The following is a 21,281-nucleotide window of genomic DNA, read 5'->3' as shown; positions in this document are numbered from 1 at the left end:
ACTTTTCTGAATCTTAATCTTATTCACCCAGTGACCAAGTTTGGGAACCCTGCCATTAACAGTGTAAAAATGGTTGCAGTTTATATTTTCCCATGTAAACAAAACGTAGTTGGTGCCGCCCACTTTTCTAACCTTGACATAGTCACTCAATTTTCAATTTTGTGAGCTTTGGGGTCCTTGGTATCGATAATTTGTATATTCCCATTGAAATTAAGCAAATTTGATTGGCTGTTTGTGGCTTAACCCCCTCTCCAGCATTTGAACCCCAGTCACCCAGTGACCAACTGTAGCAGGTTTGAGGCATCTGCTATTAACAGTGTAAGAATGGCAGCAAATTAAATATGTGTCATAAAAATCAACAGGTGAATTCTGATTGGCTGTTGTAGGCTCCACCCATTTCCTGAATATTAATCCCAATCATCCAGTGACCAACTGTGCAAAGTTTGAGAACCCTGCCAATAACAGTGTAAGAATGGCTGCAGTTTATGACTTATGAAAGGGGAGGAGAGAGTTATCGTAAAAGTACAAAATTATATTTTATTAATCACCAAAATACAAAATTATTAATTAAAATGACCAGAACACACACTCTGGTAAGGCTGCCTCAGAGTTTGGGACCACTGATAGTGATTCCAATGACTACAGTAAGCAATATGGGAACTAGCTAGTTCAAAAAAATATATATTGATGGGGATCCCCTAAAAAAAAAAAAAGGAAAAGATTCTAAACCTCAAATCATGAATGATACACAGGCCATAATGGTAAACCCTGTCCAAGGGCATTTGACATAAAGGAAATCATTGCAGAGTGGTTAACCACTTGATTGTAAGTCCAAGTATCCAGGACCTCTATACAGATATAGCAGATGCAGTCCTCATACAGGATCCATGATATTGCATATAGTTATAATCCAGGTTAAATAGAAAAACCATCATGATGTGATCTGTTTGGTTTCAACAGATAAAGTCCGCCAGGATACAATCCTTATGCAGTTGCTGTCTCAATATTTGCTTGATTGGACACCACAGATTTAAAGAGACTAACATCAAAAATCTCCCTTGGGCGGTACTCACCTCGGGTGGGGGAAGCCTCCGGATCCTAATGAGGCTTCCCCCGTCCTCCGTCCCTCAGGGGTCTCGCTGCAGCCCTCCGAACAGCCGGCGACAGACCCGACTGTAGATTCAATATTTACCTTTGCTGGCTCCAGTGGGGGCGCTGTGGCTGCTCTCGGCTCGGAAATACCCGATCTCCGTCGGGTCCGCTCTACTGCGCAGGCGCCGGTTACTTGCGCCTGCGCAGTAGAGCAGACCCGACGGCGATCGGGTATTTCCGCCTACTTCGGAGCCGACAGCCGTCAGAGCGCCTGCGCAGAAGCCGGGAAGGTAAATATTGACGTCACCGCTGCACGGAGGGCTGCCCCAAGACCCCTGAGGGACGGAGGACAGCGTGGGAAGCCTCATTAGGATCCGGAGACTCCCCCCACCCGAGGAGAGTACCCCCCAGGGGACGTTTTGACGTTACAGACCCTCTTTAAAGAGACTCCGTAACAAAAATTGCATCCTGTTTATCATCCTACAAGTTCCAAAAGCTATTCTAATGTGTTCTGGCTTACTGCAGCACTTTCTACTATCACAGTCTCTGTAATAAATCAATGTATCTTTCCCCTGTCAGACTTGTCAGCCTGTGTCTGGAAGGCTGCCAAGTTCTTCAGTGTTGTGGTTCTGCTATGAACTCCCCCTTCCAGGCCCCTCTATGCACACTGCCTGTGTATTATTTAGATTAGGGCAGCTTCTCTCTTCTCTTTTACAAGCTGGATAAATCGTCATCTGAGCTGGCTGGGCTTTCACATACTGAGGAATTACAGACAAAGGCAAAGCTGTTTGCAGGAAGAAAGGAGCAGCCTGAAACTTCAGTGCATGAGAGCTGAAGGGGGAAAGAAACACACAAATTATCTCTTGAGATTCAAAAGGAAGGCTGTATACAGCCTGCTTGTGTATGGATGTATTTTCTATGTGTGGACATATTGTACATCAACCTACTTTCTGTTTTGGTGGCCATTTTGTTTGTTTATAAACAAACTTTTTAAAACTGTTTTTAACCACTTTTAATGCGGCGAGGAGCGGCGAAATTGTGACAGAGGGTAATAGGAGATGTCCCCTAACGCACTGGTATGTTTACTTTTGTGCGATTTTAACAATACAGATTCTCTTTAAGAGAATGGATTAAGTTTGCCAGCATTCAAGTCTTGTTCAGATTCAATCATGGACTGGAAGAGAATATCAGTTCTTATAGATTGATAGCACAATTCACGTGGTGGGCACTTTAAAGGACATACAGGTATACAAGCAAAGCATATTTCTATACTGCAGGTTGGTATAGTTTAGCACATAGTCTGCCAGGATGATTCCTTAAGCAGCATCAACTCCAAGTAATATGCATAAGTGATAATTCAGCAAATAGTCCACCAGAGTTATTCCTTAGGTAGCATCAACTCCAAATATGCATAGATAATGTAGCCAAAAAAAACCAGGCCGGTACATGAATGCATGAAGCATGCATGCATTTCAGGTTCTATTCCAAATGCCATAAAGTGCACAGCCTCAGAGTTCAGATTCATCTTGCTTGCTCTAGTAAGAGACATAGTTCACAGTTCATAAACATGTAAGCTGTATATCAGTTTAGAAAAGAGGTTATACTCATCCAAACAGATTGGCATGATGGTATGTTGGAGTTGTCCATCTGTAGGTCCGAGTGCTGCCACCCACGTGTGTCTGATCCAAAAATGAGTGCTGTAAGGCCAACCGGTTTCACTGGTAAGATTACCTATTGAGCTTGCCCTGATGATGCTGGTAATCTTACCAGTGAAACCGGTTGGCCTTACAGCACTCATTTTTGGATCAGACACACGTGGGTGGCAGCACTCGGACCTACAGATGGACAACTCCAACATACCATCATGCCAATCTGTTTGGATGAGTATAACCTCTTTTCTAAACTGATATACAGCTTACATGTTTATGAACTGTGAACTTTGGCTTCAATTCATCAAGCATTACCGCATTCGGTAATGCTGAAAACAGCTGAGTTAACGGAGCACTTAAGAAAATGTTAATTCATCAAAGCTGTTACCGAATGAGAAGCTGAAATGACAGAGCAATGAGATAAATTACCGACTTGTGCTCAACACATGTCAGCAAATGTCAGTAAATGTTAATTCATCAAGGTTACCACATTCGCTAGCACATTCGGTGTTTATCTCCAGCTCTCCCCTGTCGTTACAGGCTTCGAAAGCCTTCTGTGTGAATGTTTTCATGATTAACAGGAGCAGGCAGCCAATAGAAACAGCCCCTGTTCTCCTGCAAGTGCCACTGATAGGTGCTGATAGGTCACACAGGCTTCTCCACACAAGCTTCCAGACCCCCCAGGCAGTGAGCAGAGAGAACTGGACAAAAGATATCCCCAGATACCCTTCGGTGGTTTAACCCTTTGAGTCCCTGTTTGAATATACAAAGATGCTGGTGGTGAAATCACCAAGCATGGCATTTGTAATGTCTCCAGGAAGTTTATCTACGTTGTGGCAAATAAGTAAAATGTTAAGAAACACTGATGGACAGATTCAGAGCAGCAGAGGCAGTATAAGTAACAGTAAATATAACACACGTTTACATGTAAAGGGATGTCTGGATGCCTTCTATTGTTATCAGCTTGTAACAACACAGAGACATTCCAAGCTGCTCTGCACCACTCTGCCGTTATCTAACAGCCTACTTCGGTAACTTAACAAACCTCTACCACACATGGGAAAATATTGATGAATCAGCACAGTGAAGTGTAAAATACCGAATGCGGTATTTTAAGGACTGGGATTTTGTTATCGAACACCCTTTGATGAATTGAAGCCTATGTCTCTTACTAGAGCAAGCAAGATGAATCTGAACTCTGAGGCTGTGCACTTTATGGCATTTGGAATAGAACCTGAAATACATGCATGCTTCATGCATTCATGTACCGGCCTGTTTGATGCTTTTTTTGGCTACATTATCTATGCATATTTGGAGTTGATGCTACCTAAGGAATAACTCTGGTGGACTATATGCTGAATTATCACTTATGCATATTACTTGGAGTTGATGCTGCTTAAGGAATCATCCTGGCAGACTATGTGCTAAACTATACCAACCTGCAGTATAGAAATATGCTTTGCTTGTATACCTGTATGTCCTTTAAAGTGCCCACCACGTGAATTGTGCTATCAATCTATAAGAACTGATATCCTCTTCCAGTCCATGATTGAATCTGAACAAGGTTTGAATGCTGGCAAACTTAATCCATTCTCTTAACCTGCCTGGCGTTCTGATTCCTACGGCCGCATGTTTTTTGCATATTTTTTTTTCTTTTTCATGTAGCTAGCCTAGCGCTAGCTACATGATTCCCCCCTTCCTGCGGCATCCCTCCCACCCCTCCGATCGCCGCCGGCGCAATGGCCCATCCTGAAATCCCGTTCTGAGCGAGATTTCCTGGAAGGCTTCCCCCGTCGCCATGGCGACCCACGTCGTGATGTCATAGACGTCACAGGGAGACCCGATCCACCCCTCAGCGCTGCCTGGCACACGGGGTCTCGCCTGGGGGGGGGGCCCTGCATCGCGCCGGATTGGCGGCGGCGATCGGGTAAGGCACACAGCAAGCAAAGTGCTTGCTGCGTGTTTTAAAAAAAAAAAATATTCAAATCGGCCCAGCGGGGCCTGAGCGGTGACCTCCGGCGTCTCTGGACGAGCCTAGCTCGTCCAGAACGCTAGGGAGGTTAAATCTGTGGTGTCCAATCAAGCAAATAGTGAGACAGCACCTGCATAAGGATTGTATCCTGGCGGACTTTATCTGTTGAAACCACACAGAGATCACATCATGATGGTTTTTCTATTTAACCTGGATTATAACTATATGCAATATCATGGATCCTGTATGAGGACTGCATCTGCTATATCTGTATAGAGGTCCTGGATACTTGGACTTACAATCAAGTGGTTACCCACTCTGCAATGATTTCCTTTATGTCAAATGCCCTTGGACAGGGTTTGCCATTATGACCTGTTATATCATTCATGATTTGAGGTTTAAAATCCTTTCCTTTTTTTTTTTAGGGGATCCCCATCAATATGTATTTTTTTCAACTAGCTAGTTCCCATATTGATCTTACTGTAGTCATTGGAATCACTATCAGTGGTCCCAAACTCTGAGGCAGCCTTACCAGAGTGTGTGTTCTGGTCATTTTAATTAATAATTTTGTATTTTGGTGCTTAATAAAATATAATTTTGTACTTTTATGATAATAACTCTCCTCCCCTTTAAGTCATAAATTGTCATTTTGCAAGTCTCAGACTTAGGGAGGTTTACTCTCATTAGGACCCTTTCGTCTTATACTAAGAATGGCTGCAGTTTTTTATTTGACCAGTGAAATTTGGTTTTGGCTCCGCCCACTTTTTATAACCTTGACACAGTCACTCAATGACCAAGTTTGTGAGCTTTCAGGTTCCTGGCATCAAAAATGTGTGAATGAAAGCAGTTTATCCAGCAAGGAACTCTGTGGCTCCGCCCCTTTTAATGAATTTGAACCCCAGTCACCCAATGACCGACTGTCGCAAGTTTGAAGCCTCTGCCATAAAGAGTAAGAATGGCATCAGTTTCAATATTCCCCTTGAAAATCAATAGGTGAATTTTGATTGGCTGTTGTAAGCTCCACCCACTTTTCTGAATCTTCATCTCATTCACCCAGTGACCAAGTTTGAGACCCCTGCGATTAAGTGTAAGAATGGCTGCAGTTTACATTTTCCCATTGAAAATGAATGGCTGAAATTTGATTGGCTGTTTTATGCTCCGCCCACATTTCCTGGATGTAACCTCGGTCACCAACTGTGCTTAGTGTGGGGACTCTGGCTTGATTACTGTGAGAATGTCAGCCTTTTACTTTTTTTTCCATTGACATAAATGGGTGAAATCTGATTTGCTGTTTGTAGCTCCACCCAGGTGCACAGGGGGGACACCAGACCCCCAGAACATATCATCTCAGGTAGTAAGGCATCTGTATACCAAGTTTCGTTCAAATCGGTCAAGCAGTTTGAGTGATCGCCATACACTTACACGTCCTGGTTATTACATCCTAGTACAATGTATGGTGGCAATATTTTATTTAGAAATAAAGGTGCATTTTTTTAGTTTTGCGTCCATTCCCAATTACAAGCCCATAATTTATAAAGTAATAGTAATATACCCTCTTGACATAACTATTAATAAAAGTTCAGTCCCTAAGGTAACTATATATATATATATTTTTGTTGGAGGCAACTATTGGGGAGTGTGAGAGGTCAGGGTTTAATGTTCAATGTAAAAATAGGTCCTTTATTGAAAAAAAAAAAAAAAAAGGGTTATGTGGTAAGCAGATCAGGTAGGCTCCAAAACTGCCACTGTGGGCTGCAGTGGCCCACTTTCACGACCTCTGGGTCATGACGGTGGAATGAGAGATTCATTCTCAGTGTGCAGGGTGGTGGGGGAGTGGCAGGGGGCGTGGCCAGGGAGAGCTGCCCAACGGCAGCTCTGGAAACCCTGCAGGGATGCCCGTGGTGGGCAATTTGAACAAGGAATCCCTCTCCTTGTGTTTACCTCCGAGATAATGTTGCCAATATCAGGGGGCTATAGCACGGCGCTTGGGGAAACACAGGCACAAGTAAATAAAAAAAAAATAAAAAAATAAAAAAAAAAAGGAAAAAAAGGATTTGACTTACCTGGGGTTTTTCCATCCTTCTGTAGCCTGTCAGCTCCTTCAGGGTCCTCCCAGTCCCATCTGCTATGCTGCTGTCAGCCACAAAATCTGCAACTGGGCTCAGCTGCAAACTACTGCTCCCCCCCCCTCAACCACACACGCTCCTGTAGCTGGGAGCATTCTGAGGAGGTGCAGTTAATATTAACTGTGCTTGCGTGGACTATTTCTATCTGCAAGAACACAATGGAGGTGGCGCATGGCCAGGAACAGCGCATACACAGTAGTGACCCAGCTGGATAACAGCGGCTCAGACTGGAAGGAAACCGAGGAAGCGGACAGACCACAGAGGAATGGAAGCAGCCCCAGGTAAGGAATATGCTTTTCTCACATTCCTCATTCATTTTTTAATTCAGCTTTATGGATATGAAAAGAAAAAGCCACGCCTCTGCTCCCTCTCCGCTTACCTAGCCACGCCTCTGCAGCCTCTCAGCGTACCTAGCCACGCCTCTGGCCCCTCAGCGTACCTAGCCACGCCTCTCTGGCCCCTCAGCGTACCTAGCCACGCCTCTCTGGCCCCTCAGCGTACCTAGCCACGCCTCTCTGGCCCCTCAGCGTACCTAGCCACGCCTCTCTGGCCCCTCAGCGTACCTAGCCACGCCTCTCTGGCCCCTCAGCGTACCTAGCCACGCCTCTCTGGCCCCTCAGCGTACCTAGCCACGCCTCTCTGGCCCCTCAGCGTACCTAGCCACGCCTCTCTGGCCCCTCAGCGTACCTAGCCACGCCTCTGCAGCCTCTCAGCTTACCTAGCCACGCCTCTGCAGCCTCTCAGCTTACCTAGCCACGCCTCTGCAGCCTCTCAGCTTACCTAGCCACGCCTCTGCAGCCTCTCAGCTTACCTAGCCACGCCTCTCTGCAGCCTCTCAGCTTACCTAGCCACGCCTCTGCAGCCTCTCAGCTTACCTAGCCACGCCTCTGCAGCCTCTCAGCTTACCTAGCCACGCCTCTGGCCCCTCTCAGCTTACCTAGCCACGCCTCTCTGCAGCCTCTCAGCTTACCTAGCCACGTCTCTGCAGCCTCTCAGCTTACCTAGCCACGTCTCTGCAGCCTCTCAGCTTACCTAGCCACGTCTCTGCAGCCTCTCAGCTTACCTAGCCACGTCTCTGCAGCCTCTCAGCTTACCTAGCCACGTCTCTGCAGCCTCTCAGCTTACCTAGCCACGTCTCTGCAGCCTCTCAGCTTACCTAGCCACGTCTCTGCAGCCTCTCAGCTTACCTAGCCACGTCTCTGCAGCCTCTCAGCTTACCTAGCCACGTCTCTGCAGCCTCTCAGCTTACCTAGCCACGTCTCTGCAGCCTCTCAGCTTACCTAGCCACGTCTCTGCAGCCTCTCAGCTTACCTAGCCACGTCTCTGCAGCCTCTCAGCTTACCTAGCCACGTCTCTGCAGCCTCTCAGCTTACCTAGCCACGTCTCTGCAGCCTCTCAGCTTACCTAGCCACGCCTCTGCAGCCTCTCAGCTTACCTAGCCACGCCTCTGCAGCCTCTCAGCTTACCTAGCCACGCCTCTGCAGCCTCTCAGCTTACCTATTATGTCAGCCACGGTGAGGTTTAGGGATTTGGGGGTCTCCGTGGTACTGAGCTCCTCATCTCCTCGTAATAATAAGATCTGTGATGGGTCGACTTCCAGCCGCGATGCAACCGATTCCACCAACTGCTGCAACGGGTCAGCCTGAGAGAGCAAGAGAAGAAGAGGTGGTTTGTCTTTGCTTTTATCTGAAGGCAGACGTTTGATAAAACTATGGGCATCACAATGATAAACGGCCCGGGTGTTGCTACAAAGTAATGGTGTGGTGGATTTACAAAAAAATTAATACAATTTAACTAGGATTTACCGTAGGGATGATAAATGAGATGCAAATATTTTAGTTGATGCAAATTTCCATGCAAATCTAGTTTTAAAATGGACTCATCAATTTAAACCTGGGTTTAAATTGATTGGTCCTTTTTAAAACTGCATATATTTGCATGGAAATTTGCATCAACTGATATTTGCATCTACCTTGATCATCCCCAATTTCCTGTTCTGGTTGGTTGTTGTAGATTTACTAGGGGCGTGGCTTACATTCTGCTGCTCAGCCAATACCGACATATTGAGCGGGTGTGTGCAGCTGTTTGTGTAGGTCTGTGCACGAGGTTCTCTGTCCCCTATTCAAATCCCCTTTTCTCCTGGGTGATTTTTTTCAAACCTGATCAATAAAACCCCTTTAAGCCCCCAGCAAGCAAGGAAACGCTCAGAATTTTTTGACAGGACTTTTGCCTACTTTTTGGTACTTTTTTCAATTGCAGAGAGCAGAAAAATTATTTTAAAAGCTGGAAAAATCTCCTGGGTGAAAAACCAATGTTAGTTACCTGGTAACATCCTTTTTAGTAACCTCCAGGACAGGTCCACCACGAGAATGACAGGCTCCTCCCAGGAACAGGAAACGTCCAGATAGAGCACTCTATAAAACTTTGTCCAACCCCTTGATCCTCAGTCAATTTCAAGTACTGTTCCTAAACAAAAAAGGGGTTTTAATATTCATACTGCATATACATATACTATCACATCATCATATATACATATAATTGATATCGGGTGGGTTACGGACCTGTCCTGGAGGTTACTAAAAAGGATGTTACCAGGTAACTAACATTGGTTTTTCCTTTAACCTCCAGGACAGGTCCACCACGAGAAGATGAGCAAGAATCTTACCAATTTAGGGTGGGCTGACTGCCTGCAGAACTTTCTTTCCAAATGATTGCTGTTTTGCAGACATCAGATCTATTCTGTAGTGTCTAGAGAAGGTGCTTAAACTTGACCACGTGGCTGCCCTGCAGATCTCTTCTGGCGTAGCACCCGCTCTGTAAGCCCATGAGGTGGCAGCTGCCCTAGCTGAATGGGCTCTGATTGTATCTACTACCGTATTCCCTGTAATCCTATAGGCTTCCTCTATACATAATTTTATCCATCTAGCTATAGATCTCTTTGACATTTTACTACCTCTTGTAGCTCCTGACGTGTTAATTAGCAAAGCTCTAGAGTTTCTAAATTCTGCTACCCTCTCTAAATAACACATAAGGCATCTTCTTACATCCAATGTTTGTTCCTCTTTAAATGATGGTAGCACAATGTCCTGGGATCTGTGAAATTTTGTAGTAACTTTCGGGAGAAATTCATCACATGTCTTCAGTATCACTTCATCTCTAAGTATTATACAAAACGGTTCATCACAACATAGGGCTTCTAATTCGCTTACCCGTCTAGCCGATGTAATAGCTATAAGAAATACTGTCTTCATTGTCAATAGTCTGAAGGAAATATCTGCTATGGGCTCAAAGGGTTCTTTCTTTAATACCTTTAAAACTAAGGATAAATCCCAACTGGGAACTTTTTTCTTTAACATAGGTTTCTTTCTCTCCACTGACTTAAAAAATTGGATGATAAGGGGGTCCCTTGCTAACCTCTCATCCATAAAGGTAGATATTGCTGCTACCTGTACCTTTAAAGTACTTAACGAAATATTCTTTTCTACCCCGTCCTGTAGAAACTCTAAAATGGTTGGCACTAAATCACCCTTGAACCCTGACTCTTCCTGCCACATATTAAAGGTTTTCCAATATTTGAGGTAAATTTTCCTTGTAACTTTCTTCCTACAATCCAATAGAGTACTAATAACCCTTTCTGATACTCCTTTTTTCCTTAAAGGGGACCTCTCAGAAGCCAGGCTGACAGGCTTAGATTTGGAATAGAGCTTCCAGTTCTTCTTGATCCCTGAGCTAGTACTTCCTTGTCCGGAATCCTTATTGGACCCTCCAGCCTCATCTTTAGTAGTAGTGGATACCAACTTCTTGCTGGCCAATCCGGGACTACCATAATTACTACTGTCTTGGTCCTTGATAACTTGTGTAATACTCGTGGCACTAGCTGTATTGGTGGAAATGCGTACCCCTTGTCGAATATCCAGTTCTGACTTAGCGCATCTACCGCTTCGGCTCCTTCGCTTGGATTCAGGGAGTAGAATCTTCTGCATTTTGTGTTTTGCTTGGTTGCGAACATATCTACTCGTGGTCGACCCCACTGTGTGGTCAATCTTCTGAACATCTTGTCTGATATTTCCATCTCTGTATTTGACATTTTTTGTCTGCTCAGAAAATCTGCTATCGTGTTTAATGATCCCTTCAGATGTATTGCTGATAATGATAGAAAATTCTTTTCCGCTATTGTTAATATGTTCATGGCCAGTTCCATCAGCTTCGTTGACTTTGTACCCCCTTGCCGATTCAGATATGCTACCGCTGTGGTGTTGTCTGACCTGACCTGAACATGATGACCCATCAGTGTCTGTACACTCTGTTCTAGTGCTTTCTGTATAGCTGCTATCTTTTCGACTGGCAAATACATTCTCTCTGTCTCTGAATCTATAATGACTCCCAGAAACTGGATCTTTGATGTTGGTTGAAGGACTGATTTGTCCCAGTTTACTATCCATCCGAGGGTTTGTAATTGTTCTAACACCCTTTCTGTATTTTCTTTTGATTTCTGATATGATTCTGCCACTACCAGGAGATCGTCTAGGTACGGGATTACAAGAATCCCTTCCATGTGGAAAAACTTTGTCACCTCCGCCATTACCTTTGAGAATATCCTCGGTGCCGATGATATCCCGAAAGGTAGAACTCTGAATTGAAAATGCTGAATCATTCTTTTTTCTTTTATTGCAAATCTGAGGAACTTTTGAGATGATTCCCTTATTGGAATGTGCCAATAAGCGTCCCTCAGATCTATATTTGTCATTATACAATTTTGGGTTAACAAGGTTCGCACAGAGTAAATTGATTCCATCCTGAATCTCTGATAAGATACGAAGGGGTTCAGGGCCTTTAGGTTTAGAATCAGTCTGAATTTCCCCGTCGGCTTTCTTACTAAAAATACCGTTGAATAAAATCCCTGAATGTTCGAGATTTGATTTTCGGGAACCGGAATGACCACGTTTTCGTCTAACATTGATTTTACTATGCTTTTTAACGCTAGCTTTTTCTCCTTTTCTTTTGGAAGGGACGTGGAAATAAATCTCTTTGGAGGGAAGGATTGAAACTGAATCTTGTACCCCTGACTTATGAGATTGAGGATGAAAATCGCTTTTGGAAATTTTTGTCCATTGGGAATAGAATCCCGACAGACGCCCCCCAACTTTTTCTCTGGCGTCATTTCTTTTCTTGTCCCTCCTGTTTCCGAAAAAGAAAACTCCTTTTCGTCCCCTCTCTGTTAATGGCCCAAGGTCTTCTCCTCTGCTGAGGCTTATCCTTGTTGTCTTGTCTATTTCGCCTAAAGAATCTTTTATTCTGTATAAACTTTTTCTTTTTTGGGAATCCCTTCTTTCTATCAGAAGTTCTTTCTAATATTTGGTCTAACTGCTCTCCAAATAGTAATTCTCCATTGAAGGAGATATTGCAAACTCTGGCTTTTGAGGCCTGACTACCTTCCCAATTCTTTATCCACAGATTCCTCCTTGCTGTGTTAATTAATGCCGAGGTTCTGGCATTTACTCTGATATTCTCAGCTGCTGCATCAGTTATATAATCAGTGGCCTTAGAGACCACTTCTAATGATTCCAAAATCTCCTCCTTAGAGGCTCCCTTTTCAACTTTCTCCTCTACTTTCTTAACCCATAGGGATAGAACTCTTGCTACACAAGTTGTGGCAGCAGCAGGTCTAAAATTTGCTCCTGCTGCTGTCCAGGCTTTCTTAAGAGCGAATTCTACCTTTTTATCCTGCGGATCTTTTAGATAGCCTAGATCTTCAAAGGCCAATTCGTTGTCTTTATTAACCTGAGAAAATGCCGCATCTAACCTGGGAGATCTATCCCAAGTTTTGACATCTTCCTCTGTAAATGGAAATCTTTTCATAAAACCCTTTGACATGAACAATTTCCTATCAGGGTATTTCCACTGGCTTAATATGGTATTCTTTGTGGATCTGTGTATAGGGAAGGTTAACGATTCTTTTGGTTCCATTCCTTGATATAACTTATCATGCATAGATATTTCCTCCGATTTTTTGGATTCAATGTTTAAGGTTTTGTTAATCGCCATTATCAGCTGCTCTGTCTCATCAGCTGGAAATCTAAATCTAGAGATTTTCTTAACCTCAGATTGGCTGTCCCAACTTTTAGCGGAGGAGTCTGACTCATCATCATTATCTTCCTCCTCCCCCTCCATGTCTTCCTCTTCAGAGGAAGATACTATATTTCTCTTTGTACTTTTACTTTTATGTTTTACAGGCTGAGATTCTGTATTAGGTGTTTCTGTGGCCGGTATATCTGTACTTGTACCCGGGTTTACTGACTCTGCTGCTGGGGGAATAGCGGAAGCAAACAACTCCTTTAGAGATTTAATGGTGTCTGCCATTTCCTTCTTTACGGCTGTCATTAACTCTTCCTTCAACCCCCCTGATTGCTCCTGTATAAGTTTCATTAAACAAGGTTGACAAAACTGCTTATTGTAGTTATGGGCCATTTTTGCATCACAGAGCGGGCACCGCCTCCTTGGCTTTGTTGGCTCAGTAGGCTCCGGGCCCTAAAATAACAACACAAAAACACAATGTCATTCCTCTGATTTTGATTTAAAGGAATATCACCCGGTGAAAAATGAAGAGTGACAGTAACCCTGACCGAGGAGAGCAGGAATGAAGAGCCATTTATACATATAAATGCATCCGCTACATATATATATATCTATATAACTCTACTCCCCCATAGTATCAAACAATTGCCCAAGCTATAATATTCATATATATATAGCCCTCTGGCCAAAGTGGAATAAAAAACCTCCATATATGTATGTCCGCAACAATTTAAGTATAACAGACCTCAGATCAGACGTAAAACAGGCTATTAAATGCACACTATAAGCCTCTGATCTTATCCCAGACCTCCGTACAGACGCGGCCTATAGATACAGGTTACTATAACAAACCTCAGATCAGACGCTAAGCAGGCTATTAAATGCAAACTGTAAGTCTGTAAACTTATATCAGACCTCCATACAGACGCGGCCTAGGCGTATAGCTCATACCGTAAAGGTCACCAAGCCTCCGCCAAGCTTACCTTTCCTGGTTCCTGCTTAGCGTCCATCCCGCTCCGTTCCGAACACAAACTGGCAAACCATGCGGGCTTCCGGCGTCTCTTCACCCACGCGACCGGAAGTGACATCACGTAAGGGCGGAAGTACGTCATACGTACTCCGCAACTGAGGGCAATCAGCTGCCTTCCCTCCGGAGGCCCGCATGATCCTCCTGTCACTTCCGGCGCGCCACTAGCCTCCGCCAAAGGGGAATCATGGACGCCGCACGTGTCCTCCGGATCCGCCGCAACTCGGGCAGCCAGGACAGCCATGGGGAAGGTAACTCCACTCTCTCTTCCCCCTCCGGACCGCAAAACCTCTCCAGGCAGGTCCACCCATAGCCGCCAACCAAGTCCCAAACTCTCCTGGTCTGACGGACCGGCGAGCGACCAGAGCACTCCTTGTTCCTGGAACAGGAAACGTCAACTGAGGATCAAGGGGTTGGACAAAGTTTTATAGAGTGCTCTATCTGGACGTTTCCTGTTCCTGGGAGGAGCCTGTCGTTCTCGTGGTGGACCTGTCCTGGAGGTTAAAGGAAAAAGGGGATTGAACAATGGCCACTCAGGCCTTGTTCACATTGCGTTCCGTCCGCATTTTTTATTTCCGATTCCCGGCGATTACCTGTGTGCCGTTTTGTCTGTCAACCACTTTTCTAAGCAGTTTTGCAGAGTAATTGCATTTTTTCAGACGTTAGGAAGTGAACTCTGATCTAGAAAAAAAAATAAATGTATTTGTTCTTAAACGCTCACGCAATTGCTGCACACAGCGATTTTGTGAGTGTTTGCGTTTTCCGGTACCTTCCATTGAGTCAAAAGTCTCTAAAATGGCCCATGCAACGCTTTTATGAGCGTATCGGAAATGAACCTCTCAGATGTGAACGGTCTCAGAGAATCCTGGTGTAAGCGCTTTCAGGGCGATTTTGAAAAATCGCCAGTGTTTAAAAATTGAGAAAACGCCTCTAGTGTGAAGGAGCCCTCAGTGTGTGTTTCTCTGTAATTGATCAATCTGCCAGGAATATTGCCGTGCGTAAATCGCCTTGAGAAAGGGACCTTTTGGCTTTAAAGTGGACCTGAACTTCATCTCAGTTCTAAAAGATAAGCAACAGCATAAAACCTTTAGGATCCGTTTCCACTAGCCACCGTGTGTCCTATGAGACGTGCCGCAGCACTTCCTGTTGTGCCAGTATGCAGCTAAGTCCCAGAGCACAGCTATGGGATTCGCTGCTACTCGCGCGGAAAATGCTGCAATGTCGTTCAAATCGCTGTGGCAAGCAATTCGGACGGCTGCTGCATTGTCCCCTATGGCAGAGTTTCTCCGTGCGATTTGCCTGTGGGGAAACTGCAGATTTTATGGAAGCAGACATAGGGTTAACATCCTGCATTTACAAATTAGCTTTTCTGCCGTGTGAGTCAGCTGAGGGATCACATTACAGTTGTGATCAGTCGGATGAGGGGGCATTAGACAGGCTAAACTCTACATACTGGATGCATTTTTCTCTGCCTTCCTTCTGTCCTGTGCAAGAATTCAGGTCCACTTTAACCACCTTAGCGGTATGGACGAGCTCAGCTCGTCCATGACCGCCGCGGTGGATTGCTCAGGCCCTGGTGGGCTGATTTGCACCATTTTTTTAAAATTTAAAACACGCAGCTAGCACTTTGTACCGCTCGCCGCCGCTTTACAGGCCCCTCCCCCACCACCCCCAGCGACACCTTGCGCAGTCTGGCCAATCACCGCCAGGCTGCGCTATGGGGTGGATCGGGACTCCCTCCAACACCATGATGTGGACGACGTCATCTCGATTATCGCCATGGCAATGGGGGAAGCCAAACAGGAAATCCCGTTCTGAACGGGATTTCCTGATTGCTCTGATCGCCAGAGACGATCGGAAGGGGTGGGGGGATGCCGCTGCACAGCGGCTATCATGTAGCTAGTGCTAGGCTAGCTAAATGATTTAAAAAAAATAAATAAATAAACCTGCTGCGCCGCCACCCTAGCGATTTTAATAGAACGCCAGGGTGGTTAAAGAATAAGGAGGTTCAGGCTCTAACCATCATTGTTGCCTATATGTATGTATGAGTATGTACAAGCCGCCAGGTCACAGGACAGAGATGCTTCAGGGATGGAGGTTGAAGGACATGGGAGGGGGCTCTGTCCAGAAAGTTCAGTGTATTCCACCACAAGTACTCTGCATTTATTTTTATTGGGGGGGGAGCGCCTACAAGAGACAAGACTGCCTACATTTAAAAATAGCTCCCCAAAATTATGGAGCATGGTTAAGTCATGTTGTAACTGACGTTACTTAAGGTTCTAGGACAGCGGTGGCGAACCTATGGCATGCGTGTCAGAGGTGGCACTCCGGGTATTCTCTGTGGGCACACGCTGTTGGTCGTCACCACCACTAGATTGCAGAGTTGTTTTGTTTGTTTTTTTAAAATTACCATTATACCCTTCTTACCCATCCTCTCATCCAGCTTTACCCACCTACTTCTTGAGATTCTGAAGAGGTTTAGACAGGGTGGCATTCATATGGGGGAGGAACTGGCTGCCATGGTGGGGTAATTGCCACATTTCATGTGAGGCAATTGATGCATTTTAAATGTGGAGTAATTGCTGCATTTCATTTGTGGGGTTAATTACCTCTATGCATATGTGAAGCAATTGCTACATACAGTATATGTGGGGTAATTGCTGGTATTTTTATATATGGTGGCAATTTCTGCATTTCATACATGCGGGTTATTGTTGCATTTTAAATGTAGAGTGGCCTTTAATGTAGGAGTGTTTTTGCTGTACTAAAACCTCAGCATTCCGTATAAATTGCCGTGTTGCCAATAGGGGATATAAAAAAAAACAAGCCGATTTCGGGTTGCAGTTTTGGCAATCAGCCTCTAAAAGGTTCACCATTACTGTTGTAGAACATTTAAAATGTTAAACATACGTAACAATATGTCATTATGGCCATCTAGCATCATTATACATTACCTGGTCCCAGCGATTGCATCTCCTCCACTTCCTGGTTAGTTTGCAGAGGTCCTGCAGCCAGCTTAGTTTGCAGAGGTCCTGCAGCCAGCTAATGATCACCATGTGGAGACTGAAGCCTACAAACTTAGTTCAGTGTATTGGTGCCATTTTTTTTAAGTGTTAAAGCGTCCTGAGCTTGGCTCTGTTCATTAATTCAATAGTTGGCTTCAATGACCAATAGCAATAGTTTAAAAGGGGAGACAGTGGGGACGTATTCCTAACACCACAGTACTTCACCTGGGTGTACCTATGCAACAACATTTTTAATACATTCATTTAGTTGACTATACAGTACAGCTTATCACCATATGCTCAATGTACATCAGGGCCTCATGAATCAGACAGCCCGGTATTTGGACAGAAGGATGGGGATCCAGAATGCAGTTCTTACCACACGGAGGTTTATCCGGAAGATCTTTCCCCGTCGTCGCACTTTTATGGCCATTTCCGGCACCGGGCTGCTCCCCACCAAAATCACGTCATTGTCGTCAGAAACGGGGTTCCGTACTGGCGAGAGCACAGTGCCCAGGTCCTGCAGGCAGGCCTCCATGTTCCTGCCAACACAAAGGATGAACGCTGAACAGCAGGTAGAACATGCAGCTATGGAGTGCACTACAGGAGATTAAAAGGTCACCCGAGGTGACATGTGACATGAGATAGACATGAGTATGCATGCAGCTTCCACATTCTGCAGGGGGGTTGCATTGCTTTAAACTTTGTGTACATGTAAACAAGTCCAAAATACAATCCAGACTAGACAGTTGGAAGGCGACACAGGAACGTTTGAAGTTTACATATGACAGCCTACTGGAAGTGTGTGAAGTGTTTTGAAGTCTATGTGTAAAAACAGGAAAGCTTTGAAGGTCGCATATCACAGAAAGGATATGACAATCTGAGAGATTGCATTAGTTTTGGGACGGAACATTAAATACCCCCGGGCCACACTGCGGACTATATGAGTGGCCTAGGATAGTCACAACTTGTAGTTCTTTGGAGATAGCAAAACGCTAGGACTAACCTGGTTCCTGACCAGAAGCTGCATTCTCCCGCAAACAACGCTCAGATCGATATGCTGGTAACGTTTATCCCATTTTTGTATGCAAATTGTCTTGTGTATTTTTGTAACCTTTATTTTGTAATTTTTACTTTGTTTTTGTATATATTGTTTTCTGCATTGTTCCACTTTTTTCTGGAATATTAAATAGTTATTTAATAAGTTTGACTTCTGCTGTACTAAGCTAACGCTCATAGCCTAGAAGAGACTGCAGTGTAACTTGCATTACAAGATTCAGTGCCTGATTGTGCCTTGCTACTGTACAATTGTACTGTGTCAGATCAAGGAGTGAAAGGTTGCCGGCACTACAAGGCCTGTCGCCGTGTCACTGGGAATGAGGATGGACAGATGTTCTAAAAGCCACCTTGATAATATAACAGTTACTGCGTGCTCATGACTGATTGGCAAAACATACACATAGGATCAGCATCAGAAAAGAAAAGCAATTGAATCAGGCACTGCAGTGATTGCTGTTTTAACCACCCTGGCGTTCTGATAAGATCGCCAGGGAGGCTGCGGGAGGGTTTTTTTTAAATTAAAAAAAAACTATTTCATGCAGCCAACTGAAAGTTGGCTGCATGAAAGCCCACTAGAGGGCGCTCCGGAGGCGTTCTTCCGATCGCCTCCGGCGCCCAGAATAAACAAGGAAGGCCGCAATGAGCGGCCTTCCTTGTTTTGCTTACACCGTCGCCATAGCGACGAGCGGAGTGACGTCATGGACGTCAGCCGACGTCCTGACGTCAGACGCCTCCGATCCAGCCCTTAGCGCTGGCCGGAACTTTTTGTTCCGGCTGCGCAGGGCTCAGGCGGCTGGGGGGACCCTCTTTCGCCGCTGCTCGCGGCGGCGATCGGGCAGCACACGCGGCTGGCAAAGTGCCGGCTGCGTGTGCTGCACTTTATTTGGGGCAAATCGGTCCAGCAGGGCCTGAGCGGCAGGCTCCGGCGGTACTGGACGAGCTGAGCTCGTCCATACCGCCCAGCTGGTTAATGGTGTTTCAAATTGTGACTTAAATCACCGTTGTTGCAAAAATTATGACATTCAAAAAGGTAGGTACAAAACATCATCTGTAGAAAAATCGTCATGTGCAAACATCTTGTGCATTCAAACAGTTGCAAGAGGAGGATGTCCTACCATATCAAAGGTGGCGGTGGTGGGTGCAGGGCAAAAACGGTAGATTAACGGCCGTTTCGCACGGCGGTGCTTCTTCCGAGGCTGATCCACGTGGATCAGCTGATAGGAAAGATAAGCCCAGTCCTGTGCTTCAAAGTAACATGTTAGTGAATTACCCAGTCTGGATTCAGCTCACTCCCAGTCACCGCTGATATCTTTCACAACTCACTGAAGCACGCTGGCTTCAGCTCTCTTGCAGCTCTGATCCCCTCCTCCACTTCCTCATATGTCATTAGCTAAGCAGACCAGCCATATCGGAGTGTTGTAAAGGAGAGACCTTGTTGTGAAGCAGACTGCTTCAGTGCTGGCTGCCTGAATAGAGAACACTGCTCTCCCCAGCGCTGTGCAGTGAAGCTGTCACTATCAGCAGCTCTGACAAGGCACTAGCTACAACGGAGGATTTCCAGCTGCTCCTACCCCCGCTGGCTACCACAGAATCACGTGCTATCAGAGCGGTGGCCAGTCCATCCTGCAGCTTGCAGGGGGGGGGGGGGGGGGGAGCTGCATCATCATGACCAGGCATCTAAGTAGAGTAGAGGGACACAACCTGGCTGGCAGCACTAGAGGGGCAGAAAGCAGCATATGTAAGGCAGAGGGGACACTTGATACTCAGCAACAAGTGAGAAATTTAGGTGTGATGCGAGTATAAGTCGCCCCCCTACTTTACAAAAGTAGATCAGACTTAAATTTCTCGACTTATAGCCGGGTATATACGATATAATCTCTTACCCACCCTGTTTTAAAAGAACAGGTGAAGGTTTGTGATTTCATGAGGGCAGCCATCTTTTTGGTTGAATGGAGGTGGCAGGGAGCATGAGAGTTCCAACTGTCCTGTGTCCTGATCACACCTCCCAGTTGCTAGGCAATGTGAACAACAGGAAATCCCATCATACTTTGCACAGCAGAGGTAAAAAGCCTGGGCAGTTTTCTTTGATGGGTCGAAACTTAGCTAAAAATGAGACTTCGATAAGAAAAACAAAGTTCTGATGCTGTGAAACACCAAGCCTTTTCAGTTCTGCTGAGTAGATTTTTAGTCTGGAGGTTCACTTTAAGAACAAGTACTTTTAGATCTTGCATGCTGTGTCCTGGTTCACAGAAGTGTTGGGCCACTGGTGCGTCCACTTTACCCTCATTGATTTTAAAAAAGGTGATGGTTTATTTTTGTGTGCAGTTTTTGTCCTGTTTCTCCTATATAGATTCCGCTTAAAGGAGTCATCAGGGCAAATATAGTAAAATGAGTGGTACTTACCGGGGGCTTCCTCCAGCTCCAAGCTCCCAGGACCTCCCTCGCTGCAGCTCTGCCCGCAGCCGTTCCCCCGAGCTCCGACCCGGTCCCCGGCGATGACGTCAGAGCGACCCGGAGGTCGCTCTGTACTGTGCCATCAGCGCTGTCAATCACCACCACTTGGGCCTGAGCGGACTGCGCAGTCCGCTCCGGCCCACGTGGCGGTGATTGACAGCGCCAATCGTGCAGGCGCAGTACAGAGCGACCTCCGGGTCGCTCTGACGGCATCGCCAGGGCCCGGGTCGGAGCTCCGGGGAACGGCTGCGGGCAGAGCTGCGGCGAGGGAGGTCCTGGGAGCTTGGAGCTGGAGGAAGCCCCTGGTAAGTACCACTCATTTTACTATATTTGCCCTGATGACTCCTTTAACCTGCCTGGCGTTCTATTAAGATTAATAAAAAAAAAAAAAACTATTTCATGCAGCCAACTGAAAGTTGGCTGCATGAAAGCCCACTAGAGGGTGCTCCTAATCCATACTTCTGATCGCCTCCGGCGATCAGAAGTAACAAGAAGGGCCGCGATGAGCGGCTTTTGTTGTTTTGCTTTCCTCGTCGCCATGGCGACGAGCGGAGTGACGTCATGGACGTCAGCCGACGTCCTGACATCAGCCGCCTCCGATCCAGCCCTTAGCGCTGGCCGGAACTGTTTGGTCCGGCTGCGCTGGGCTCGGGCGGCTGGGGGGGGACCCTCTTTCGCCGCTGGCTGCGACGGCGATCAGGTAGCACACGCGGCTGGCAAAGTGCCGGCTGCGTGTGCTCCTTTGTATTTCGCAAAAATCGGCCCAGCAGGGCCTGAGCGGCGACCTCCTGCGTCTGGACGAGCTCAGCTTGTCCACAACGC

The 21,281-nt window shown here is 45.8% G+C and overlaps 1 protein-coding gene across 1 annotated transcript in view; it reads right to left on the bottom strand.

Moving 5' to 3' along the window:
* The window catches only part of LOC137525410 (NFATC2-interacting protein-like), a 45,373-nt gene that overhangs the window by 4,636 nt on the left and 19,456 nt on the right, over window positions 1-21,281 (bottom strand). The window contains exons 6-7 of the mRNA XM_068246487.1: window positions 17,326-17,488; window positions 8,337-8,481 (exon numbers count right to left, since the gene is read on the bottom strand). Coding sequence (XP_068102588.1) covers window positions 8,337-8,481; window positions 17,326-17,488 — 308 coding nt within the window. The remainder of the gene's footprint in view (window positions 1-8,336; window positions 8,482-17,325; window positions 17,489-21,281) is intronic.

This window comes from Hyperolius riggenbachi, chromosome 7 (assembly GCF_040937935.1).
Source record: "Hyperolius riggenbachi isolate aHypRig1 chromosome 7, aHypRig1.pri, whole genome shotgun sequence".
NCBI classification, from domain to species: Eukaryota; Metazoa; Chordata; class Amphibia; order Anura; family Hyperoliidae; genus Hyperolius; species Hyperolius riggenbachi.
This window is presented reverse-complemented; position numbering and strand designations above follow the sequence as displayed.